This window comes from Ranitomeya variabilis, chromosome 6 (genome assembly GCF_051348905.1).
Source record: "Ranitomeya variabilis isolate aRanVar5 chromosome 6, aRanVar5.hap1, whole genome shotgun sequence".
Taxonomy (NCBI): domain Eukaryota; kingdom Metazoa; phylum Chordata; class Amphibia; order Anura; family Dendrobatidae; genus Ranitomeya; species Ranitomeya variabilis.
The window spans coordinates 493048453-493076320 of record NC_135237.1 but is presented as its reverse complement, the minus strand read 5'-3'; the positions used below and the strand labels follow the sequence as shown (position 1 = coordinate 493076320).

At 44.6% G+C, this 27868-nt stretch overlaps 1 protein-coding gene across 1 annotated transcript; it reads right to left on the bottom strand.

Moving 5' to 3' along the window:
- Positions 1 to 257: 257 nt before the first annotated feature.
- LOC143782839 (uncharacterized) lies at positions 258 to 4038 on the bottom strand. The gene is made up of 6 exons (XM_077270741.1): positions 3015 to 4038; positions 2851 to 2925; positions 2657 to 2743; positions 2343 to 2556; positions 2090 to 2249; positions 258 to 1978 (listed from the first exon to the last, which is right to left on the bottom strand). The coding sequence occupies exons 1-6, from the start codon at positions 3180 to 3182 to the stop codon at positions 961 to 963; spliced, it is 1722 nt and encodes a 573-aa protein (XP_077126856.1). The 5' UTR covers positions 3183 to 4038; the 3' UTR covers positions 258 to 960.
- Between the last annotated feature and the right edge of the window lie 23830 nt (positions 4039 to 27868).

The following is a 27868-nucleotide window of genomic DNA, read 5'->3' as shown; positions in this document are numbered from 1 at the left end:
TATAATTATAAGAAGTATTTCTCCATCGTCCTTATGGCTATTGCAGACGCCAACTGCAGGTTCCTTGCCGTGGACATTGGAGCGTATGGACGGTCCAATGATTCGCAAGTGTTTAAAAACTCTCCGATGGGTCGTTGCCTTTATGGAGAGAGCTACGATTTCCCGCCAGCCAGACCACTGCCAGGAACAAATGACCCAGCCCTGGAATATGTCTTTGTAGGTGATGAAGCCTTTCAACTGTCGCTGCACCTACTGAAACCGTACAGTAGCCGGAACTTAAACCATACCAAGCGGGTCTTTAATTACCGGCTTACTAGAGCACGAAGAGTAGTGGAGTGTTCCTTTGGCATATTGACGGCGAAGTGGCGAGTTCTGCTGACGGCTATCAAGCTGAAAACAACAACTATAGACGAGGTAGTTAAAGCCTGTGTGGTGCTCCACAACTTTGTCCTGTCAAAGGAGCCCGTTTCTTTGGATGATGAAGAGTTGGAGACCACCTTGTGGGACTACCGCAGCAGCTCGGTTCGCTCTACAAGTTCAGTTACAAGGATGAGGGACCAGTTTGCCGATTATTTTGTCTCACCTGTCGGGCGGATCCCGTGGCAAGACATGATTGTGTAACCTGTTTCCCATGTGTAACCTGTTTCCCATGTGTTTTGGTTATGTAAAAAAAGTGTTTCTGCCCCCCCCCCAAAAAAAAAGGCCCAAAAGCGTGGTTTTCTTGCTAGTAAAACCATTATGTTATACCCTTTACATGTCTGGTGTTTGTTTTTATTAAACCTTTTTTTATTATATTACCTTAATAAATCCACACACACACAAAGAGTAGAATTGTAATCCGAATTTTATTTTAACTCTTTTTTTTTTTTTTTTTTTTTGTTTTGCAAAAAAAATATATATATATTTTCCAACATTTTTATAGAAAAATTAGAACATTTTTTAGAATCTTATTTACACACTTTACAAATTTTCAAAGTGTTGGGTGGAGATATGAGAGGAGGATGTGCCGGAAGGTTGGACCACGTCGATAGGTGGGGAAACCCTACTTGTTTGGGGTGCAGTGGAAGTGGGGGTTAAACCAAGAGGCTGACCAGAGGGGGGTGGTGTTGGGGTAGGTGGAAGAGAAAAGTTCAGTAAGGAAAACATTGGGGAAGTAATTTGGTCTAGGGGCCGGGATTGTTGTGGGGACTGGGTCGGGTATTGTGACTGGGTAGGGTAGTGGGAGTGGCGTGGGGTTTGGTAATGGTGCTGGTGTGGGGATTGGAGCTGGGTTTGGTAATGCTGCTGGTGTGGGTATTGGGGCTGGGTTTGGTAATGGGGGGTATGGTGTGGAAATGGGGCCTGGTGTGGAATTGGAGTGGAGGTGCGGTGAGGTGTGTGGGTCGATTCATTAATGGCCTGCAGTGCAGCATTATGGCAGGTATTCATTACCCGCATCTGTTGCTCAAAAGAAAGCTTCTCCATGCTCATGAGCATGGATTGGAAAAAAAGGTTGGCCGGATCGGGACTTACAGCTGAATGCAGCCTATCCAAGCGACTGCTGGTTTCCTGGCTTGTTTCACTGATGCGTGATTGCACCATGTTGAAACCAGCAGTCACTTGCTCTCCCAAAATTTTGAAAGAGCCTTGGAAGGATGCATTCAGGTGTAAGAACTCAGGAGCATAGCTCCTTTCCTGACCCCTCTGGCGCTGCCGCCACGAACCTAATGGTGGTGTCGAGGTGGCAGGATCAGAGGGGTGGGGTAAAGGGAACGCTAACTGTTCAGCATCAGATGCGAGCAATGAAGCCTGCAATAATGCTCCACTGCTTGGGGCGGATGAAGTGGAGGGGACAGAGGGGTCAGAGGAGAGGACAGAGGGGTCAGAGGAGGGGACAGAGGTGTGGGGCCTACCGACGTGGCCCTCAGTGGCGGACTCAGGAGGGATCGCTTCAGAGGGCGCAGAGGAAGATGCAGGCGCCCGGTGGCTGGAGAAGGTGCTGTGAAAGAAAAAACAAAAGAAATTAATACATTGGAATGAAAAAGCCCTGACTGAAAGCAAACTAAGTAGACAGGTTAACATGGTTATAATTGGGCTGTAGAATACTTACACTCTGCTTAGCATGGTTCGCCTCAGGAAGGAGAGGGCCTGGCCATATTTATATCTGCTCCTCTTCCTTCCTGCAGAGCCACTCGGGGCCTTCATCTCATCATTGAATTCCCTCTTAAAGCGATCCCTCAGTGACCGCCACCGCTTCCTAACCTTTCCAACTGTGAAGACAAGAATCAAAAGAAAATACAAAAAATTGGTAAATGCAATACATTACAGTCAGCTCAAAACATCACTGGAAAGTGAATACTTACCTAGTTTGCTCTGCTGCTGAGGATGAAGGCTCTCCCGCCTTGGAAACAGGTTGCGACACACTTCGTCCCAGAGCCGACGGGTGACACCGGTATCAGCATGCCTGCGGTCAGCCATGTTCCACAGCGGCTCCCGCTCGCGAACCTCCTCGATGAGACAATCGATGTCAATGTCATCATCATCATCCTCCTCTTCTGCGGGAGCACGCTGTGAAGCCTGTGTCAAAAAAAAAAAAAAAAAGGAAAACAAACAAATTAGTACACTGAAATACTAAAGTACCAATAGAATCCCCCTCCCCCCCAAAAAAAAAACTCACTGATGGCCGACCGTGGCGACGAGTCCGCCGACTCTGGGACTGTCTGGGAGAGCCTTCAGCGGCAGCAGCAGGAGCAGCAGCAGCAGCCTGAAATGAAGGAAACAAATTCTCAGTTAAGGTAGGCAGGTGTTTAGTAATCTGTTTTGTGTATGGTGCAGTGTGATGTGCGAAGCAACTGTTTCACCACTACTTACACTTGGTTCCTCCTCCACTTGCATCTCTCCACCCGTCTCGCCCCCTTCTGACAGCTCCTCATCTGATTCAGCTTCCTGTTGAAACATAATGTATGCATGTAGTTATCCATAAAAATTTAATTTAAAGAAATTTAAAAAAAAAAAAAAATTTTGTGTTAACTTACCGATACACGCTGTTGCTGTGGAGGAGGGCTGTCAGAAGAGGACATCGTTTTGTGGTCCTGGTGGGCAGTGGCTGTGTCCTGGTGGGCAGCGGCTGTGTCCTGGTGGGCAGCGGCTGTGTCCTGGTGGTTCTGTAAGTTAAAGACACACTTGCAATCTGCTCGACACATTGAAGTAGCAGATTGGGGTCTTCAAAACTTACTTCTAGCTCTTTAGCTGTGGTCCTGGTGGGCAGCGGCTGTGTCCTGGTGGGCAGTGGCTGTGTCCTGGTGGGCAGCGGCTGTGTCCTGGTGGGCAGCGGCTGTGTCCTGGTGGTTCTGTAAGTTAAAGACACACTTGCAATCTGCTCGACACATTGAAGTAGCAGATTGGGGTCTTCAAAACTTACTTCTAGCTCTTTAGCTGTGGTCCTGGTGGGCAGCGGCTGTGTCCTGGTGGGCAGTGGCTGTGTCCTGGTGGGCAGCGGCTGTGTCCTGGTGGGCAGCGGCTGTGTCCTGGTGGTTCTGTAAGTTAAAGACACACTTGCAATCTGCTCGACACATTGAAGTAGCAGATTGGGGTCTTCAAAACTTACTTCTAGCTCTTTAGCTGTGGTCCTGGTGGGCAGCGGCTGTGTCCTGGTGGGCAGTGGCTGTGTCCTGGTGGGCAGCGGCTGTGTCCTGGTGGGCAGCGGCTGTGTCCTGGTGGGCAGCGGCTGTGTCCTGGTGGTTCTGTAAGTTAAAGACACACTTGCAATCTGCTCGACACATTGAAGTAGCAGATTGGGGTCTTCAAAACTTACTTCTAGCTCTTTAGCTGTGGTCCTGGTGGGCAGCGGCTGTGTCCTGGTGGGCAGTGGCTGTGTCCTGGTGGGCAGCGGCTGTGTCCTGGTGGGCAGCGGCTGTGTCCTGGTGGTTCTGTAAGTTAAAGACACACTTGCAATCTGCTCGACACATTGAAGTAGCAGATTGGGGTCTTCAAAACTTACTTCTAGCTCTTTAGCTGTGGTCCTGGTGGGCAGCGGCTGTGTCCTGGTGGGCAGTGGCTGTGTCCTGGTGGGCAGCGGCTGTGTCCTGGTGGGCAGCGGCTGTGTCCTGGTGGGCAGCGGCTGTGTCCTGGTGGTTCTGTAAGTTAAAGACACACTTGCAATCTGCTCGACACATTGAAGTAGCAGATTGGGGTTTTCAAAACTTACTTCTAGCTCTTTAGCTGTGGTCCTGGTGGGCAGCGGCTGTGTCCTGGTGGGCAGTGGCTGTGTCCTGGTGGGCAGCGGCTGTGTCCTGGTGGGCAGCGGCTGTGTCCTGGTGGGCAGCGGCTGTGTCCTGGTGGTTCTGTAAGTTAAAGACACACTTGCAATCTGCTCGACACATTGAAGTAGCAGATTGGGGTCTTCAAAACTTACTTCTAGCTCTTTAGCTGTGGTCCTGGTGGGCAGCGGCTGTGTCCTGGTGGGCAGTGGCTGTGTCCTGGTGGGCAGCGGCTGTGTCCTGGTGGGCAGCGGCTGTGTCCTGGTGGTTCTGTAAGTTAAAGACACACTTGCAATCTGCTCGACACATTGAAGTAGCAGATTGGGGTCTTCAAAACTTACTTCTAGCTCTTTAGCTGTGGTCCTGGTGGGCAGCGGCTGTGTCCTGGTGGGCAGCGGCTGCGGTCCTGGTTTATCTGTTATATGTATAATGGATCTATAGTTAGACCACCCCCTGAACTAGGTAATGTTCAATGATAAACACCCTACTAAAATGATGTCAGAAATGTTCATACAGGTGAACACCAAAACCCCCCCAAAAAGTTGCACGTTATACCATTCATTTCCATGTCCCAAAAAACAAAATTTTTTAATGTTAACACCATGAAAAAATATATTTGACACATTTTATTTAAAATAAATAACCTCTCCCCCCCCCAAAAAAAAAAAAAAAATACTTTACAGGTTAACCTTTATTAAAAAAAATGAGCCCTCAACCAACCCTGTATTGCATGTGTAACCATTGGTACATACACCAGTTTTAAATTTACCTTTATGAAATAATACTACGGACATTTTTTTAATAAACATTTTATTATAATTTTTTTTTTGCACTTTTTTTTTTAAAAATCACAAGGAGCTGACATGCTCTTTATTTTAAATACAAGTACTTCAACTGCAAATGGTTATAACTGTAATAAAAAAAAATTCAACACTTTTATTAAATAGAAAAACCCCACACTCACACATTCAAACCACAAGCTGCACACCGCTAGACTTTTTTAAAAAACACATCAGATTTAAAAAAAAAAAAAAAAAAAAAAAAAAAATTTAAACCACATGCTGCACAGACCACTATACAGTCAATACATCAGAAAAAGGCAAATAACCAATTATACAGCATGGACAAATGCACATGCCATCAACAAGACGTACCCAAAAAACATGCATGGTATGTGTCCACATTCAGGATCGCATCAGAATTTGGGCAGGATTTCCCATCAGTATTTGTAAGCCAAAACCAGGAGTGTAAAAATTAGGTAAAGTATAATACGAAAACAGGCACACTTTTGCTTTTATCACCCACTCCTGGTTTTGGCGTACAAATACTGATGGAAAATCCTGACCACATCCTGATGCAATCCTGCACATGGACACATACCCTCCCACATGAACAGGCATAAAATTGGCAAAGGCATAATATGGTGCAGGCACATGGTACAAAAGCACACAGCCGTCCAAAAATGCACACATACACATGCACGCACATAGCTTTATGCAAATACACATATGTACAACAAAGGCAGAAAGGTGAAACCAATCAGAAGACGCATACACACACACACATACAAAAGGCTGACAATCCTTTGGCTGAAGCAGCAGGTCTTCACAGTGGCTGGCATCATGGTGGATCTGGACTCTAGCATGGCACTGGCTGGTGCAGGACGATGGCAGGCCTCAGGTTCTCTTCAGGTTTTAAGCTCTTGCTGTAGTCAGTAGTACCTCATACACACAGAAATGCACAGGCACACAGATGCACACTAAAATTGCAATACTCACACTGGCTATGGTGGCTGGAGTCTTGTAGCAGGATGTCTGGAGTCTTGTGGCAGGATGGCTGGAGTCTTGTGGCAGGATGGCTGGAGTCTTGTGGCAGGCTGGCTGCAGTCTTGTGACAGGCTGGCTGGGGTCTTGTGCTTGGCTGGGGTCTTGTGGCAGGCTGGCTCTTGCTGGCAGGCTTCTTTGCTTCTCTGTGTCTTGCTGGCATATGTGGGGTTCAAGGCCCAGGCCAGGTTTATATAGATTTGGGGGTGTCTGACCAATTGGCAACAAAATACTTCTTCTGAGCATGCTCAGTGTAAAAAAAACGTATTGCAGCGCTGCATTGCGTCGTACGACGTGTCCCGACGCATCCGTCGCTCATAGGCTTCCATTGCAGCCAACGACGTATGCCGCAGGATGCGTCGCGACACGTTTTTTAGGCGGAGACAAAAAACGTTACAATCTACGTTTTTTTGAGACGACGTGTCGCCAAATTTCGACGCATCCGTCGTAAAACGTACACGACGTATGCCAATCCGTCGCCATACGTCGCCAATACAAGTCTATGGGAAAAAAACGCATCCAGCAAAAAGTTTTGCTGGATGCGTTTTTTCTGAAAAAAGACGTTTTGAAACGTAATGCAGTTAACGCTAGTGTGAAAGTAGCCTAAGATGGCGGCCGCTGCACTCCTGGTCCCAGCTGCCACACAGCTAGCCAGCAAATACAAGAGAGGACTAGTAGTAGTAAACGTAGATTAGCCCTGACAAGGGCTGTTGATTTCTGCACCCTGCCTGCCTGATTAATTCTGGTCTTTGTCCCTGCTCTAGTCCCTATCAATTCCCAGTCCCCCCAGCACGTCTGTCCCTATGCTCTTTCACACTGCAAATGGCTGAAAGCGCCGAACATAATGAAAGCAGTCTATTGGCTGGTCAGGTCACCTGATCTGGCCAGCCACTCACTGCTCTCATCTTGTACATGTCCCTACGTCATGCTAGTAGCTTAGAAGGCTCACCTAACATGATTGGCTCCTTGAAAAACCGCCAAAAATGAGAAAAACAAAAACGAGATTTCACTCGAGTACCGCGAGATGTTCGGCCGAATACCGAACACCTTCGAACGCCCTAATGTCCGATCGAACACCAGGTTCGAGTGAACACGTTCGCTCATCACTAGAGATGAGCATTAATATGAGCAGTTTTTTTCTACCTCTTACTTTAAGTATTCTAAGGGACCTGCAGAGATCACAGAGCATAGTAATGGACATTCAAATTGCAGAGAATAACTTGAATAGTCAAATTCTAATCCATTCATCTCTACTGCTAGTTATGAAAGGTAAAGTGTGCAGCCACATAAAATGTCATTAGTTCAGTTGCTGATGCAATGGTGAAATGGGTGAAATGGTGCTGGAATTTTTTATTTTTTTTTGCAATCCTTTGGAATTGAATTGCAAACAATTTGAATATACAGGAACCTGCAAATTTCAGATGCAAATTGCCTCTTCAGAGAAAAAGAGGACTTGAACTCTATAGCGCTACCTGTTGAAAGTAGCGATCCTACAAGCCACAATCTGATGTTGATCCTCTACAGATCAATGCGCATATCTCTAGTGAGTAACAATTTTTTTATCCCTGTCAAAGGTCTAAAGCAATTCAAACTTAACAGCAGCTTCCAATTGTTATTTTGCTGGATTTGAGCTAAATAAATTGCATACAATTTTTTTTTTTTTTTTTAAATGGAATTTTATTCTTGTTAAATTGATTCATATTTCTAGTCAAAAATTCAGTTGATTTATTTAAATAAATGTCACTGCAAAGTCTTCAATTATGTAAAAGAAGAGAACATTTTTCCTTTAAAATCTGGCCAAATACTTGTACCTATGACATCTATGATCCACAAGAATATAATGAAATTCACAAGGTAATTGGCAATTATATAATTTTAGGCAAAAAAAAATTCTTCCGATTTCAGGCACGACAATCAGAATAAATTCTTAGATCAATATCCGATTTTCAGTATGGCAGTAATAATTAATAATATTACATTGCTCTATCTCCCAGGATATCCACATCTAGTATGACGCATTAATGTGCTTCTTCAATCACTATCCATAGGAGCAAAGCCAAAGAGACTTCCTGCCCAAGTTATTAAGGTGGTCACCTTTAAAAAGACAAGTACAAAATAAAATTAAGTGAACTTTACTAAAAACAACTGTATATACTGTGGTACACAATATGTTGTGGTTACTGTTACATTAAGAGATACAATAAACTTAATAGTTTGCAAATTGAGATTATGGTTTGGCTTTTATCCTAGTCATGTGACAAGGCTTGTTAAAGGGTTGACATTGACTGTTAGGATTGCTACTTCCAATAGAAGGCACTAGAGTTCTAGTCCTCTTCCTCTCTGAAGAGACAATTTGCATATTTCCCAGAGGAGCATGGCGGCTTTAAGTCTCCTCACCTTGACATGCTTAACATATCACTCTCCGCAAGGAGAAACAATACTTCTTGGAACACTTAGAAGAGAAACAAATGTTAAACTTTAGAGAAGTGCAAAGCAGGGTAAGGTTACAAAAAAAAATAGCCTAAGCTTTGAACATCTCAGAGCACTGTACAATCCATCATACAAAAATGGAAGGAGTATGGCACAAATGCAAACCTACCAAGACATGACCATCCACATAAACTGACATCCTAAGCATGGAGAGCACTAATTAGAGAAACAGTCAAGAGGCCCATGGTAACTTTGAAGGAGCTGCAGAGATCCACAGCTCTAGGCTGGAGAGTCTATCCACAGAGCAACTTTTAGTCATGTACTTTCCAAATCTGGCCTTTAGTATCACAAGTTTTGGGACGTAGAATTAAGAAAAAAACACTGATCAATATTTAGTTTTAATTTAAAGAATCTTGTCATTAGGTGAAAAATATCCAGATTTTTCTCTTAATTTATTTTTGCTACCCACCTGAGTATTTCATTTTTTCTTTAAATCCACCACTCTATTTAAGAGACATATGCCTTTTTAATTAATGCAAATTATTTTGTTTTTTACCAATAAGACATATTACAAGGTAATTATGCAAAGCAGCCTAAAGACATGGCCCAAGAGAATCCTATGATCAATGTCCACTTAGTAAAAAAAACATAAAAATTAACAATTGAAAAAACGGTCGATAACTCTGGAACTTTTTGGCCAATTAAAAAAAAAAGAAAACATCAAAAATAATTTAAAAGCAAAAGCTGGATACTTTTGACCTGGTGACAGGTCCTATTTAATTAGAAGCAAAGCAAAAAACTGACCAGCCCCTCCTAAGAAAATGAGGCAAGTGTGAAAAAATGCAAACTGCTGTGAATATATTTTGTACAAATCAAAGAATAAAGCAGCTCAATGTCTGTGATACAATACATGCAAACTTTGAAAGTTAGAGATTTAAACTGCATTAGTGCTAAGCATAATACTCTAATAAAATAAAAGTACTTAGCAGGCAAATTGGCTAATTCATGTTTACCCATTAGCCGCAATAAAATGATATTTCGAGGACCTGGAGGAATTCTAACTATTTATCTAAAATATATCTCTCTTGGGTCAAAAGTCAACAAATGCAAATTTTTTATTTTACCACTGGAGTAGTGACACTAATTTAAGCTTCCTGCACCTAGTTTCATACTTCCCAGCAGGTTTTGCAGGTTGTGACTAGGGATGAGCGAACCCTAACTGTAAAATTCAGGGTTTTTGCAGAACACCTAGCATACCGAATCCTGATACTGAAGCCTGAATGTGGAATTTTTCCCTGAAGTCCAGTTTACTGTTTGGGTGCGGATGTCAAATATAGTTTGTCGAAAGGCTGCAGCACAGCCAATCAACAAGCTTTAAGAAAACCTACAAGTAAAGGAAGCTAATGCCACTTCCAATTTAAATAAAATCTTTTATTATCACGTAAACAGACATATCACAAAACATAAAAAAAATCAACAAGACTCCAGCCGTGAAGTACCTTCATTTGGTTGCACTGAAGGAGGGCAATGTGCTGGTGTGGCCTTCAAATGCCTAGGAAAGAGAGGCCTTTAGGCATCTAAGAGACACCATGTACTAAAAAAGATTAACATTAGTGTTGAGCATTCCGATACCGCAAGTATCGGATATCGGCCGATACTTGCGGGTATCGGAATTCCGATACCGAGATCCGATACTTTTGTGATATCGGGAATCGGTATCGGGATTAATATCAATGTGTAAAATAAAGAATTAAAATAAAAGATATTGCTATACTCACCTCTCCGACACAGCCTGCCCCTTACCGAGGGAACCGGGAGCCTTCTATGCTTAAAATGCGCGCGTTTACTGCCTTCCGTGACGTCACGGCTTGTGATTAGTCGCGTGCCGCCCATGTGACGGCGACGCGACCAATCACAAGAAGCCGTGACGTAATTTCAGGTCCTAAATGCCTAATTCTAGGCATTCAGGATTTGAAAATTACATCACGGCTTGTGATTGGTCGCGTGCCGCCCATGTGACAGCGACACGACCAATCACAAGAAGCCGTGACGTAATTTCAGGTCCTGAATGCCTAATTCTAGGCATTCAGGATTTGAAAATTACGTCACGGCTTGTGATTGGTCGCGTGCCGCCCATGTGACCGCGACGCAACCAATCACAAGCCGTGACGTAATTTTCAAATCCCGAATGCCTAGAATTAGGCATTCAGGACCTGAAATGACGTCACGGCTTGTTGTGATTGGTCGCGTCGCCGTTACATGGGCGGCACGCGACCAATCACAAGCCGTGACGTCACGGAAGGCAGTAAACGCGCGCCTTTTAAGCAAAGAAGGCTCCCAGTTCCCTCGGTAAGGTCCAGGCTGTGTCGGAGAGGTGAGTATAGCAATATTTTTTATTTTAATTCTTTATTTTACACAGTAATATGGATCCCAGGGCCTGAAGGAGAGTTTCCTCTCCTTCAGACCCTGGGAACCATCAGGGATACTGTCCGATACTTGAGTCCCATTGACTTGTATTGGTATCGGGTATCGGTATCGGATTAGATCCGATACTTTGCCGGTATCGGCCGATACTTTCCGATACCGATACTTTCAAGTATCGGACGGTATCACTCAACACTAATTAACATATAACACTACTCTGGTCTTTTAGGGTGAAAAGCAGGAAATTCTGGAGAAAGTATTCCAGGACAGAATAAGTAATAAACAACTGAGGGACAACTCAATACCTGAGTATCCAAGGATGGCATGTATTTATTTCCTGCCAAATATTCATTAAAGTCTGACAACCCCCCTGGACATCCCATTGTTTCAGGTAATGGAAATCTGTGTGAGGTGGTATGTATGTACCTTGACTTTTATCTAGAACCATTGGTTCAAAATCTACCCTTGCACATTAAAGATATATGGGATGTATTAAACAAAGTGGATGGTATACAGATGGACAATGACATGTGATCAGTTAAACTTCACTGTGTGCAGAGTTATTAGGCAAGTTGTATTTTGATCACATGATACTTTTTATACATGTTGTCCTACTCCAAGCTGTTCAGGCTTGAGAGCCAATTACCAATTAAGTAAATCAGGTGATGTGCATCTCTGTAATGAGGAGGGGTGTTGTCTAATGACATCAAAACCCTATGTAAGGTGTGCTTAATTATTAGGCAACTTCCTTTCCTTTGGCAAAATGGGTCAGAAGAGAGATTTAACGAGCTCTGAAAAGTCCAAAATTGTGAGATGTCTTGCAGAGTGATACAGCAGTCTTGAAATTGCCAAACTTTTGAAGTGTGATCACTGATCAATCAAGTGTTTCATGGCAAATAGTCAACAGGGTCGCAAGAAGCATGTTGGGCAAAAAAGGCGGAAAATAACTGCCCATGAATTGAGGAAAATCAAGCGTGAAGCCACCAGTTTTGCCATATTTCAGAGCTGCAACATCACTGGAGTAACAAAAAGCACAAGGTGTGTGATACTCAGGGACATGGCCAAGGTAAGGAAGGCTGAAAAACGACCACCTTTGAACAAGAAACAAGACTGGGCCAAGAAATATCTTAAGACTGACTTGTCAATGGTTTTATGGACTGACGAAATGAGAGTGACTCTTGATGGGCCAGAAGGATGGGCCAGAGGCTGGATCAGTAAAGGGCAGAGAGCTCCACTCTGATTCGGATGCCTGCAAGGTGGAGGTGGGGTACTGGCATGGGCAGGTATCATCAAAGATGAACTTCTGGTACCTTTTCGGGTTGAGGATGGAGTGAAACTCAACTCCCAGACCTACTGCCAGTTTCTGGAAGACAGTATCTTTCAAGAAAAACATGATTTTCATGCAGGACAATGCTCCATCACATGCCTCCAACTACTCCACAGCGTGACTGGCCGGTAAAGGTCTCAAAGAAGAAAAAATAATGACATGGTCCCCTTGTTCACCTGATCTGAACCCCATAGAGAACCTATGGTACCTCATAAAATGTGAGATCTACAGGGAGGGAAAACAGTACACCTCTCGGAACAGTGTCTGGGAGGCTGTGGAGGCTGCTGCACGCAATGTTGATCGTAAACAGATCAAGCAACTGACAATGTTGATCGTAAACAGATCAAGCAACTGACAGAATATATGAATGGAAGACTGTTGAGTGTCATCATAAAGAAAGGTGGCTATATTGGTCACTAAATTTTTGGGGGTTTGCTTTTGCATGTCAGAAATGTTTATTTCTAAATTTTGTGCAGTTATATTGGTTTACCTGGTGAAAATAAACAAGTGAGATGAGAATATATTTGGTTTTTATTAAGTTGCCTAATAATTCTGCACAGTAATAGATGCCTGCACAAAGAGATATCCTCCTAAGATAGCCAAATCTTAAAAAAACACTCCAACTTCCAAAAATATTAAGCTTTGATATTTATGAGTCTTTTGGGTTGATTGAGAACATAGTTGTTGATCAACAATAAAAATAATCCTCTAAAATACAACTTGCCTAATAATTCAGCATAATGACGGGATTACAGCAGCCAAAACTTTCTTGACAATGATCGACATGAACACAGATTTGATATTTTCAGCCCGGAGTCCACCGTGCAGGAGTGGAACCTGCTGCTAGCAAATGGCGGCACTATATGGTGGTATTTCGCCTGAACAGACACGGGTTCCATCACAGAGTCGCTGGGATAAAAGATAACGCTGTACCATGTTAACCTCACAGAGGGTCACAGCTCTCTAATGGAGCAGGTAGCATATAGTGGTCACACAGTCAGCAACAGCACTCATACAACCCCTCTCCGGAGGTGCTGGAATTCTAGTGGCTATATGCCAGCTCTGAATTCATACACACAAACTCCTCTCCGAAGGTGCCATAATTCTAAAGGCTATACGCCAGCCCTGAATTCATACACACAAACTCCTCTCCGGAGGTGCCGGAATTCTAGTGGCTATACAGCTGACCCTGAGCACATGCTGACAGTGACCACAAAAGTAGCTAGGCTCCTACACACCTGAACTTAAGTTGATACTAGCACATGGCCGTGCGGCCATGCAAACCTTTTATAGAGGAAGCTCTCCAGGATCTTCCTAGTGGTCCAATAGGAACTGCTTCAGGACTTGAGCATGTGACTCCTGACCTCTATTGAGAGGTTGTCCCTTGGGCATGCCCAGTAGAGGAAAAGCAGGACTTAGTCCCAGGAGCATATACTCACCGCAGAACAGTGCTGGTTACAATGGCTGAGTCTGGAAGATCAGCAGTAACCAAGCGCTCAGTATCTGCCTGAGCCAGACGTTGGGACCAACGTCTTTGCTGAGCAGGCTCCACTGCGGCTGGAGAAGAATGGGAGATCACAGTGGAGGTGGTTTGAGATTTCCCCTGTTCAGCAGCGGGAACTTGACACCTAACAGCTACTAGACTAGTAAATACAAACTGCATCTCCCACATGCCCAAAAATAAGTTCACACGCAAGGGAGCTAAAGCCACCCCCATGGCAGTTCCCTGGTTTGGTAAATAAATATTTAAAAAAATATTAATATTTTTCCTTGAATATTAAAAAAAATGTTTCAATGTTAAATCTAAGAGGACAATTTTTCTATCTACTGGCTAACGTGGTACCAAGATATTTATCTTTCCTGTAGGGTCACTTAGAAATTTCCTTATTTTTGAAAGAAAATCAGTTTTTTCCAAAGAAGCTAACATTAAATGATTCAAAAATACACTCTGTACATTGTTAATGTGGTAAATGACTATTCTAGCTGCAAACGTCAGGTTTGTAATGCAATATCTTCATAGGTGTATAGAAGCCCATTTCCAACAACCATCACTCCAGTGTTCTTATGGTACTTTGTGTTTGCTAACTGTGTAAGAAGGCTAATGGATGGTAAGAATACCCTTGAATACCCTTATGCAAGTATGTTAGCACAGCTGAAAACAGTTTGGCTGATTAGAGAACCTGTAAACCTGATCTTCCTTTGAGCTAGTTGAGAATCTGGAGTATTAAATTTGTTGGTTCCATTAAACTCTCAAAATGGCCAGAAAAAAAGAACTTTCATGTGAAACTCAACAGTCTATTCTTGTTCTTAGAAATGAAGGCTGAACTGCCGAGAAACTGAAAATTTCCTACAACGGTGTGTTTTACTCCCTTCAGAGGAGAGCACAAACAGGCTCTAACCAGATTAGAAAGAGAAGTGGGAGGCCCCACTGCAACTGAGCAACAAGACAAGTACATTAGAGTCTGTACTTAGATAAATTGATGCCTCACAGGTCCTCAACTGGCAGCTTCACTAAATAGTACATGGAAAACGCCAGTGTCAACATCTAGAGTGAAGCGATGACTCCAGGATGCTGGCCTTCAGGGCAGAGTGGCAAAGAAAAAGCCATATCTGAGACTGGCGCATAAAAAGAAAAGATTAATATGGGCAAAAGAACACAGACATTGGACAGAGGAAGATTGGTAAAAAGTGTTATGGACAGACAAATCCAAGTTTGAGGTGTTTTGATCACACAGAAGAACATTTTTGAGATGCAGAACAATTGAAAAGATGCTTAAGAGTGTGTGACACCATCTGTCAAGCATGGTGGAGGTAATGTGATGGTCTGGGGTTGCTTTGGTGCTGGTAAAGTGGGAGATTTGTACAAGGTAAAAGGGATATTAAATAAGGAAGGCTATCACTCCATTTTATAACGCCATGCCATACCCTGTGGACAGCACTTGATTGGAGCAAATTTCATTTTACAACAGGACAATCACCCAAAGCACACCTCCAAAATATGCAAGAACTATTTAGGGAAGAAGCAGGCAGCTGGTATTCTATCTGTAATGGAGTGACCAGCGCAGTCACCAGATCTCAACCCCATTGAGCTGTTGTGGGAGCAGCTTGACCGTATTGTACGCAAAAAGTGCCCATCAAGCCAAACCAACTTTTGGGAGGGGCATCTGGAAGCATGGGGTGAAATTTCTCCAGATTACCTCAGCAACTTAATTGCTAGAATGCCAAAGATCTGCAATGCTGGAATTGCTGCAAACAGAGCATTCTTTGATTAAAGCAAAGTTTGAAGGAGAAAATTATTATTTCAAATAATCTTTTTTTCAAACCTTGTCAATGTCTGGACTAGGGTTGAGCGACTTTTATTTTTATAGGATCGGGTCGGGTTTCATGAAACCCGACTTTCTCAAAAGTCAGGTCGAGCGAAATCGTCCGATCCTATAAAAAAGTCGGGGTCGGCTGAAACACGAAACCCAATGCAGTGCAATGGGATACTATGGTTCCCAGGGTCTGAAGGAGAGGAAACTCTCCTTCAGGCCCTGGGATCCATATTAATGTGTAAAATAAAGAATTAAAATAAAAAATATTGATATACTCACCTCTCCGGAGGCCCCTGGACATCACCGCTAATAACCGGCAGCCTTCTTTGCTTAAAATGAGCGCGTTCAGGGCCTTCCATGACGTCACGGCTTCTGATTGGTCGCGTGCCGCTCATGTGACCGCCACGCAACCAATCACAAGCCGTGATTGGAATTCTAGGAATTTAGGACCTGAGAATTACGTCACGGCTTGTGATTGGTCGCGTGGCGGTCACATGGGCGGCAGCGACCAATCACAAGCCGTGACGTCATCTAAGGCCCTGAACGCGCTAATTCTTAGGAAGGAAGGCTGCCGGAAAGAAGCCGAGGGTGAGTATATTCCTATTAGGTATATACTCACCCTCGGACGCGCCCTGCTTCTTTCCGGCAGCCTTCTGTTATGACCCCAATGGCAGAGGGTCTCAGAAATAATTACTAAGTCTGCAAACACAAAAAAAAACAGCTCATAGGGCAGTGGTAACTGAGCTGACCATATATCTAATCCTAGCACCACAAATAGCAGCAGCCGGGGAACGTGCCTAAGTTGGTTCTAGACGTCTCGCGCCAGCCGGAGAACTAACTAACCCTAGAAGGGAAAAGAAAGACCTTTCTTGCCTCCAGAGGAAAGACCCCAAAAGTTGGATACAAGCCCCCAACAAATAATAACGGTGAGGTAAGAGGAAAAGACAAACGTAAGAATGAGCTAGGTATTTAGCAAAGAGAGGCCCACTAGCTAATAGCAGAATATAGTAAGATGACTTATATGGTCAGCAAAAACCCTATCAAAATATCCACGCTGGATATTCAAGAACCCTCGAACCGTCTAACGGCCCGGGGGGAGAACACCAGCCCCCTAGAGCTTCCAGCAAAGTCAGGAATCACATTTAGTACAAGCTGGACAAAAATAAAAGCAAAGCAAATAACCAAAAAACAAAGAAGCAGGACTTAGCTTAATTTTGCACGAACAAGGAGCAGCAAACAGAAAGGATCTGATTACAACGATGCCAGGCACTGGACTAAGGATCCAGAAAGTTTATATAGCAACACCCCTGGACTAACGACCCAGGTGGGTGCCAAACTGAGGAAAGACAATCCCAGAGAATATCACTAGTAACCACAAGAGGGAGCCAAAAAGTCTAATTCACAACAGTACCCCCCCCCTTAAGGAGGGGTCACCGAACCCTCACCAAGACCACCAGGGCGATCAGGATGAGCAGCGTGAAAGGCACGAACTAAATCGGCCGCATGCACATCAGAAGCAACCACCCAGGAATTATCCTCCTGACCATAGCCCTTCCACTTGACCAGATACTGAAGCCTCCGTCTGGAGAGACGTGAATCCAAGATCTTCTCCACCACGTACTCCAACTCGCCCTCAACCAACACCGGAGCAGGAGGCTCAACAGAAGGAACCACAGGTACAACGTACCGCCGCAACAAAGACCTATGGAACACGTTGTGAATGGCAAACGACACCGGAAGATCCAAGCGAAAGGACACAGGATTAAGGATTTCCAATATCTTGTAAGGACCGATGAAGCGAGGCTTAAATTTAGGAGAGGAGACCTTCATAGGAACAAATCGAGAAGACAGCCATACCAAATCCCCAACACGAAGTCGGGGACCCACACCGCGGCGGCGGTTGGCAAAACGCTGAGCCTTCTCCTGTGACAACTTTAAGTTGTCCACCACATGATTCCAGATCTGCTGCAACCTATCCACCACGGAATCTACCCCAGGACAGTCAGAAGGCTCCACATGTCCCGAGGAAAACCGAGGATGGAAACCAGAGTTGCAGAAAAATGGCGAAACCAAAGTAGCAGAACTAGCCCGATTATTAAGGGCAAACTCAGCCAACAGCAAGAAGGTCACCCAATCATCCTGATCTGCCGAAACAAAACACCTCAAATAAGCCTCCAGAGTCTGATTAGTTCGCTCCGTTTGTCCATTAGTCTGAGGATGAAAGGCAGACGAAAACGACAAATCAATGCCCATCCTAGCACAAAAGGATCGCCAGAACCTGGAAACAAACTGGGATCCTCTGTCAGACACAATATTCTCAGGAATGCCGTGTAAACGAACCACATTCTGAAAGAACACAGGAACCAGATCGGAAGAGGAAGGCAGCTTAGGCAAAGGCACCAAATGGACCATTTTAGAAAAGCGATCACATACCACCCAGATGACAGACATGCCCTGAGACACCGGGAGATCCGAAATGAAATCCATGGAAATGTGTGTCCAAGGCCTCTTCGGGACAGGCAAGGGCAAGAGCAACCCGCTGGCACGAGAACAGCAAGGCTTAGCTCGAGCACAAGTCCCACAGGACTGCACAAATGACCGCACATCCCGTGACAGGGAAGGCCACCAAAAGGACCTAGCCACCAGATCTCTGGTGCCAATAATTCCCGGATGCCCCGCCAACACCGAGGAATGAACCTCGGAAATGACTCTGCTGGTCCACTTATCAGGAACAAACAGTCTGTCAGGTGGACAAGAGTCAGGTCTACCAGCCTGAAATCTCTGCAACACACGTCGCAAATCAGGAGAAATGGCTGACAAGATAACTCCCTCTTTAAGAATACCAACTGGTTCTGTGACTCCAGGAGAGTCAGGCACAAAGCTCCTTGAAAGAGCATCAGCCTTCACATTCTTTGAACCTGGTAAATACGAGACCCCAAAGTCAAAACGGGAGAAAAACAATGACCAGCGGGCCTGTCTAGGATTCAGGCGTTTAGCAGACTCGAGATACATCAAATTTTTGTGATCAGTCAAGACCACCACACGATGCTTAGCACCCTCGAGCCAATGACGCCACTCCTCAAATGCCCACTTCATGGCCAGCAGCTCCTGATTGCCAACATCATAATTCCGCTCAGCAGGCGAAAACTTCCTAGAGAAGAAAGCACATGGTCTCATTACCGAGCAACCAGGGCCTCTCTGCGACAAAACGGCCCCTGCCCCAATCTCAGAAGCATCCACTTCGACCTGAAAGGGAAGTGAGACATCAGGCTGGCACAAAACAGGCGCCGAAGTAAACCGGCGCTTCAACTCTTGGAACGCCTCCACGGCTGCAGGAGCCCAGTTAGCAACATCAGAACCTTTCTTGGTCATATCCGTCAAAGGTTTAACAACGCTAGAAAAATTAGCGATAAAACGACGGTAGAAGTTAGCAAAACCCAAGAACTTCTGAAGACTCTTAACTGACGTGGGTTGAGTCCAATCATGAATAGCTCGGACCTTGACTGGGTCCATCTCCACAGCAGAAGGGGAAAAAATAAACCCCAAAAAGGGAACCTTCTGTACTCCAAAGAGACACTTTGAGCCCTTAACAAACAAAGCATTCTCACGCAAAACCTGAAACACCATCCTGACCTGCTCCACATGTGAGTCCCAATCTTCAGAGAAAACCAGAATATCATCCAGATAAACAATCATAATTTTATCCAGATACTTCCGGAAAATATCATGCATAAAGGACTGAAACACTGAGGGAGCATTAGAGAGCCCAAAAGGCATCACCAAGTACTCAAAATGACCTTCGGGCGTATTAAATGCTGTCTTCCATTCATCTCCTTGCTTAATGCGCACAAGGTTGTACGCACCACGAAGATCTACCTTGGTGAACCACTTGGCACCTTTAATCCAGGCAAACAAGTCCGACAACAGAGGCAAAGGATACTGAAATTTAACAGTGATTTTATTCAGAAGCCGATAGTCAATACAAGGTCTCAAAGATCCGTCCTTCTTGGCCACAAAAAAGAATCCCGCACCAAGAGGGGAAGAGGATGGACGGATATGCCCCTTCTCCAGAGACTCCTTGATATACGAACGCATTGCGGCATGCTCAGGTACAGACAGATTAAATAGTCTTCCCTTAGGAAATTTACTACCTGGAATCAAATCTATGGCGCAGTCACAGTCCCTATGAGGAGGCAGCGCACTGGACCTGGACTCGCTGAATACATCCTGATAATCAGACAAATACTCAGGAACTTCCGAAGGAGTAGAGGAAGCAATAGACACCGGCGGGGAATCAGCATGAATTCCCTGACAGCCCCAACTTGACACAGACATTGCCTTCCAATCCAAGACTGGATTGTGGGTCTGTAACCATGGCAGACCCAAAACGACCAAATCATGCATTTTATGCAGAACAAGAAAACGAATCACCTCCCGATGTTCAGGAGTCATGCACATGGTTACCTGCGTCCAAAACTGCGGTTTATTTTCCGCCAATGGCGTAGCATCAATACCTCTAAGAGGAATAGGATTTACCAATGGTTCAAGAACAAAACCACAGCGCTTGGCAAATGACAGATCCATAAGACTCAGGGCAGCACCTGAATCCACAAACGCCATAACAGGGTAAGAAGACAATGAGCAAATTAAAGTCACAGACAAAATAAATTTAGGTTGCAAATTACCAATGGCGACAGGACTAACAACCCTTGTTAGGCGTTTAGAGCATGCTGATATAACATGTGTAGAATCACCAGTAAAAACACAACCCATTCTGACGTCTATGATTTTTCCGCTCATTTCTAGTCTGAATTCTATCACATTGCATTAATTCAGGTGTTTGTTCAGACAACACCACCAGAGGATTAGCGGTTTTGCACTCCCGCAAACGCCGGTCAATTTGAATAGCCAGCGCCATGGAATCATTTAGACTTGTAGGAATGGGGAAACCCACCATCACATTCTTAATGGCTTCAGAAAGGCCATTTCTGAAATTTGCGGCCAGAGCACACTCATTCCACTGAGTAAGCACGGACCATTTCCGAAATTTTTGGCAATACACTTCAGCTTCATCCTGGCCCTGAGAAATAGCCAGCAAGGCTTTTTCTGCCTGAACTTCAAGATTGGGTTCCTCGTAAAGCAATCCAAGCGCCAGAAAAAACGCATCAATGTTTGCCAATGCCGGATCTCCTGGCGCTAGCAAGAAAGCCCAATCCTGAGGGTCGCCCCGTAAAAAAGAGATAACAATTTTAACTTGCTGAGCTGAATCTCCAGATGAACGGGGTCTCAGAGATAGAAACAATTTACAATTATTCCTGAAATTCCTAAACTTAAATCGGTCTCCAGAAAACAGTTCAGGAATAGGTATTTTAGGTTCAGACATTGGACTACAGGTAACAAAATCTTGTATGCCCTGCACACGAGCAGCAAGCTGGTCTACACTTGTAATCAAGGTCTGGACATTCATGTCTGCAGCAAGCACAAGCCACTCAGAGGTAAAGGGGAGGAAGAGAGGAAAAAAAAAAAAAACTCAGAATTTCCTTTCTTATTATCCCACTTCTGCAATGCATTAAACATTCAATGTTGGCCTGGCATACTGTTATGACCCCAATGGCAGAGGGTCTCAGAAATAATTACTAAGTCTGCAAACACAAAAAAACCCAGCTCATAGGGCAGTGGTAACTGAGCTGACCATATATCTAATCCTAGCACCACAAACAGCAGCAGCCGGGGAACGTGCCTACGTTGGTTCTAGACGTCTCGCGCCAGCCGAAGAACTAACTAACCCTAGAAGGGAAAAGAAAGACCTTTCTTGCCTCCAGAGGAAAGACCCCAAAAGTTGGATACAAGCCCCCAACAAATAATAACGGTGAGGTAAGAGGAAAAGACAAACGTAAGAATGAGCTAGGTATTTAGCAAAGAGAGGCCCACTAGCTAATAGCAGAATATAGTAAGATGACTTATATGGTCAGCAAAAACCCTATCAAAATATCCACGCTGGATATTCAAGAACCCCCGAACCGTCTAACGGCCCGGGGGGACTACACCAGCCCCCTAGAGCTTCCAGCAAAGTCAGGAATCACATTTAGTACAAGCTGGACAAAAATAAAAGCAAAGCTAATAACCACAAAACAAAGAAGCAGGACTTAGCTTAATTTTGCACGAACAAGGAGCAGCAAACAGAAAGGATCTGATTACAACGATGCCAGGCACTGGACTAAGGATCCAGAAAGTTTATATAGCAACACCCCTGGACTAACGACCCAGGTGGGTGCCAAACTGAGGAAAGACAATCCCAGAGAATATCACTAGTAACCACAAGAGGGAGCCAAAAAGTCTAATTCACAACAGCCTTCCTTCTTAAGAATGAGCGCGTGAAGGGCCTTAGATGACGTCACGGCTTGTGATTGGTCGCGGCCGCCCATGTGACCGCTTACGCAACCAATCACAAGCCGTGACGTAATTCTCAGGTCCTAAATTCCTAGAATGAGGAATTTAGGACCTGAGAATTACGTCACGGCTTGTGATTGGTCGCGTGGCGGTCACATGAGCGGCACGCGACCAATCAGAAGCCGTGCCGTCATGGAAGGCCGTAAACGCGCTCATTTTAAGCAAAGAAGGCTGCCGGTTACCAGCGGCGATGTCCAGGGGCCTCCGGAGAGGTGAGTATATCAATATTTTTTATTTTAATTCTTTATTTTACACTTAAATGTGGATTCCGATACCGATTTCCGATTTCGCAAACATATCGGAACTCAGTAACGGAATTCCGATACCAGATTCAGAAGATCGCCGACCTCATGGCCGACCCCACACAGAGGTCGGGTCGGGTTTCATGAAACCCGACTTTGCCAAAAGTCGGCGACTTCTGAAAATGGCCGACCCGTTTCGCTCAACCCTAGTCTGGACTAGATTTTCAATTCATTTGGCAACTCATTTGATTAATAAAAGTATGAGTTTTCATAGAAAACACAAAATTGTCTGGGTGCGCCTAAACTTTTGAACAGTAGTGTATGTGTACAGTGCCTTGCGAAAGTAATCGGCTCCCTGGAACTTTTCAAACTTTTCCCACATATCATGCTTCAAACATAAAGATACCAAATATACATTTTTGGTGAAGAATCAACAACAAGTGGAACACAAATGTGAAGTTGAAGAAAATGTATTGGTTATTTTAAATTTTTGTGGAAATTCAAAAACTGAAAAGTGGGGCGTGCAATATTATTTGGCTCCTTTATCTTAATACTTTGTTGCGCCACCTTTTGCTAAGATTACAGCTGCAAGTCGCTTGGGGTATGTCGATATCAGTTTTGTACATCGAGAGACTAAAATTTTTGCCCCTTCTTCCTTGGCAAACAGCTCGAGCTCAGTGAGGTTTGATGGAGATCGTTTGTGAACAGCAGTTTTCAGCTCTTTCCACAGATTCTCAATTGGATTGAGGTCTGGACTTTGACTTGACCATTCTAACACCTGGATATGTTAATTTGTGAACCATTCCATTGTAGATATTGCTTTATGTTTCGGATCATTGTCTTGTTGGAAGACAAATCTCCTTCTCAGTCTCAAATCTTTTGCAGACTCCAACAGGCTTTCTTCAAGAATGGTCCTGTATTTGGCTCCATCCATCTTCCCATCAATTTTAACCATCTTCCCTGTCCTTGCTGAAGAAAAGCAGGCCCAAACAATGATGTTGCCACCACCATGTTTGACAGTGGGGAGGGTGTGTTCAGGTTGATGAGCTGTGTTGCCTTTACGCCAAACATATCATTTGGCATTGTTGCCAAAAAGTTCGATTTTGGTTTCATCTGACCACAGCACCTTCTTCCACATGTTTGGTGGGTCTCCCAGGTGGCTTGCTGCAAACTTTAATTGACACTTTTTATTAATTTCTTTGAGAAATGGCTTTCTTCTTGCCACTCTTCCATAAAGGCCAGATTTATGCAGTGTACGACTGATTGTTGTCCTATGGACAGACTGTCCCACCTCAGCTGTAGATCTCTGCAGTTCATCCAGAGTGATCATGTGCCTCTTGGCTGCATCTCTGATCAGTCTTCTCCTTGTTTGAAATGAAAGTTTAGAGGGACGGCTGGGTCTTGGTAGATTTGCAGTGGTATGATACTCCTTCCATTTCAATATGATCGATTGCACAGTGTTCCTTGGGATGTTTAAAGTTTTGGAAATCGTTTTGTATCCAAATCCAGCTTTAAACTTCTCCACAACAGTATCACGGACCTGCCTGTTGTGTTCCTTTGTCTTCATGATGCTCTCTGTGCTTCAAACAGAACCCTGAGACTATCACACAGCAGGTGCAATTATACGGAGACTTGATTACACACAGGTGGATTATATTTGTCATTATTAGGCATTTAGGACAACATTGGATCATTCAGAGATCCACAATGAACTTCTGGAGTAAGTTTGCTGCACTGAAAGTAAAGGGGCTGAATAATATTGCATGACACACTTTTCAGTTTTTGAATTTCCAAAAAAATTTAAAATAACCAATAAATTTCGTTCAACTTCACAATTGTGTTCCATTCCAATTTACATTTGGTATCTTTGTTTGAAGCATGATATGTGGGAAAAGATTGAAAAGTTCCAGGGAGCCGCATACTTTTGCAAGGCACTATATATACTGTATATACTAAGGGACTGTGCTATATATAAGAAGTGAGTACACTTTATACTAAGGGACTGTGTTAGACATAATAATCAATAATAATGTCTTCCTCCACCTCCCCCTGTTCCTAAATCCATTATAAATCCTCCTTCCTCCCATCCAAATCCCCCACCCCTCATTGTCCTCCTCTCCCCGCATCCCATTATTGCCTTCTCCCCACCCCATGATTGCCCTCTTCACCACCTCCATCATTGCTTTCACCTCACCACCTCATTATTGCCCATTCCACCACCTCCATCATTGCCTTCACCCCACCACCCCATCATTTCCCTTTCCACTGCCACCATCATTGCCTTCTCCCCCACCACCCGATCATTACCCATTCCACCACCTCCATCATTTCCTCCTCCCCACCACCACATCATTGTCCTTTCCACCACTATCATCATTGTCTTCTCCCCCACCTCCCCATCAATACCTATTCCACAACCTTCATCATTTCCTCCTCCCCACCACCCCCATCATTACCCATTCGACCACCTCCATCATTACCTCCTCCCCACCACCCAATCATGGTCCTTTCCACTGTCATCATCATTGTCTTCTCCCCATCTTTACCCATTCCACGACCTCCATAATTTCATCCTCCCCACATCCCCATCATTGACATTTCCACCACCACCATCATTGTCTTTTCCCCCACCACCCCATCATTGCCCATTACACTGCCTTCATCATTTCCTTCACCTCACCACGCCCATTATTGCCCATTCACCACCTCCATCATTTCCTCCTCCCCCACCACCCCCATTATTGCCCTTTCTACCACCCCATCATTACTTTTTCCCCATCATTGCCCTCTTTGTGAACCCAATCATTGCCTTCAGCCCCATCAACCCCATCATTGCCCTCTCTGTGAATCCAATTATTGCCTTCTGTCCCATCACCCCATTATTGCCCTCTCTGTCAACCCCATCATTGCCTTCTACCCCATCACCCCCATCATTGCCCTATCCTCCACCTACACACAGACACACACAGCACCGTTCACCTCTCTGCATACACATATACAGCTATTTAATAAGGGACGGCATCATATATAACTAGAGAGTATGGTATGTAATAAAGGACAGTGTTATACATAACAAAAGAGTAAACTATGTAATTAATTATTTTGTTATACAGAATTAGTAAGTACACTATATACTAAGTGACTGTGCTATACATAATTGAATACATTATATACTAAGGGACTGTGCTATACATAATAAGTGAGTACACTTTATACTAAGGGACTGTGTTGGACATAATAAGCAATAATAATGTCTTCCTCCTCCTCCCCCTGTTACTAAACCCATTATAAATCCCCCTTCCTCCCATCCCAATCCCCCTCACCCCTCATTGTCCTCCTCCCCGCATCTCATTATTGCCCTCTCCCCCACCCCCATGATTGCCCTCTTCACCACATCAATCATTGTTTTCTCCCCACCACCCCATTATTGCCCATTCCACCACCACCAACATTGCCTCCACCCCACCACTCCATCATTGTCCTTTCCACTGCCACCATCATTGCCTTCTCCCCCACCACCCCATCATTACCCATTCCACCACCTCCATCATTTCCTCCTCCCCACCACCCCATCATTGTTCTTTCCACTGCCATCATCATTGCCTTCTCCCCTTCATTACCCATTCCACGACCTCCATAATTTCCTCCACCCCACCACCCCCATTATTGCCCATTCACCACCTCCATCATTTCCTCCCCACCACCCCCATTATTGCCCTTTCCACCACCCCATCATTGTTTTCTCCCCATCATTGCCCTCTCTGTCAACCCAATCATTGCCTTCTGCCCCATCACCCCCATCATTGCCCTCTCTGTCAACCCAATCATTGCTTTCTGCCCCATCACCCCCATCAATGCCCTCTCCTCCACCTACACACACACTGACACACTCAGCACCATTCACCTCTCTGCATACGCATACAAACACAGACCCACACAGCACCATTCACCTCTTTGCATACACACAGCACCATTCACTTCTCTGCATACATGCATATACAGTACCATTCACTTCTCTGCATACATACACACAGACACACACAGCACCATCCACCTCTCTGCATACACACACAACACCATTCACCTCTCAGCATGCACACACAAACAACACACAAACCCATTATTTTTGGAGACTTACGACAAACCCATGTCAGTAATTTATTATTTTTTCCTCTGCTCTTATCTCCACCCACAGGGACTCTACATTTTCATTAGATTCACATATATTATCATGCAGGATGGGTTTTAAGGATGATTTTACATATAAACACACACCTCCCCCTCGCATATTTATACGGTCATTTCTGAACAGTCTATAGCCCTGTAAATTAACAGCCCAGTCATGGCTCTCATCCAGCCATGTCTCAGATATCCCCACAATGTCATAATTATGTTCCAACAAAATTAATTCTAATTCCTCCATTTTATTGGTGAGGCTCCTGACATTAGTCTACATGCACTTTATGTATCTCTCTGTACCTCTATTCTTTCTTAAAATATTAACTCTTCTAACCCCACCCACCATGCTACCGCTACCCCAATTTCTTTATTTGTGCCCAGGTCACTATCTGCACTATCTTCCCCTCCTGTAAAATGAATACCCTCCCCCCAATCCCTAGTTTAAACACACCTCCAGTCTTCTAGCCATTTTCTCTCACAGCACAGCTGCACCCTCCCCATTGAGGTGCAGCCCATCCCTAGCATAGAACCTGTAGCCAACTGAGAAGTCGGCCCAGTTCTCAAAGAACCAAAACTCCTCCTTCCTGCACCAATTCCTGAGCCACTAATTTATCTCCCTAATCTCCCATTGCCTCTCTGGCATGGCACATGGTACAGGCAGTATTTCAGAGAATACCACCTTGGTTGTCCTTGCTTTAAGCTTGCAGCCTAATTCCCTGAAATCGTTTTAAAGGACCTTCCATCTACCTCTAACTTTGTCATTTGTGCCAATCTGCACCATGACCACTGGGTCCTTACCAGCCTATCCCATTAATCTGTCAACCCTATCAGCAATGTGTCTGACTTGAGCACCAGGTAGGCAGCACACTATTCGACTATCCCTGTCTTTGTGACAGATTGTCATATCTGTTCCCCTAATAATTGAGTCCCCCACTACAGCACCTATCTGGCCTGCCCTGCTCTCCTATTTCCCCCCTTACTGGAGAAGACACTCCTCTGGCTTTCAGAGGACATGCCTTGCTGCAGCACTGCACAGCACTGACAACCCCTCATCTGCCAACTCATGGTTAGTGGTTGGGTGAAGCCTTTTTTGTCTGCATCAAACTTATTGGGGTGTGCCAGATAAGGACCAGCCTCCCTGGCTCTCTTCCCTCTACCCCACCTTCTAACTGTCACCCATCTAGCTGCCTCACTTTCCTTCAGCTCCATACTACCATCCTCCCCCACATCTGACCTATTGAGCATCTGCTCAGTGAGCAGCAGACTACTTTCCATATTGTCTATAGATCTCAGTGTTGCCAGCTGCACATTTAGATCCAGAACCTGGGCTTCCAAATGCACAAAGTGCTCACATCTTGCACAGCAGTATGCACCCTCGACCGGCTGTTCAAGGATTGTCAAATATGGAGCTCATATCCTAATGGGGATTGCACCAGAAAGA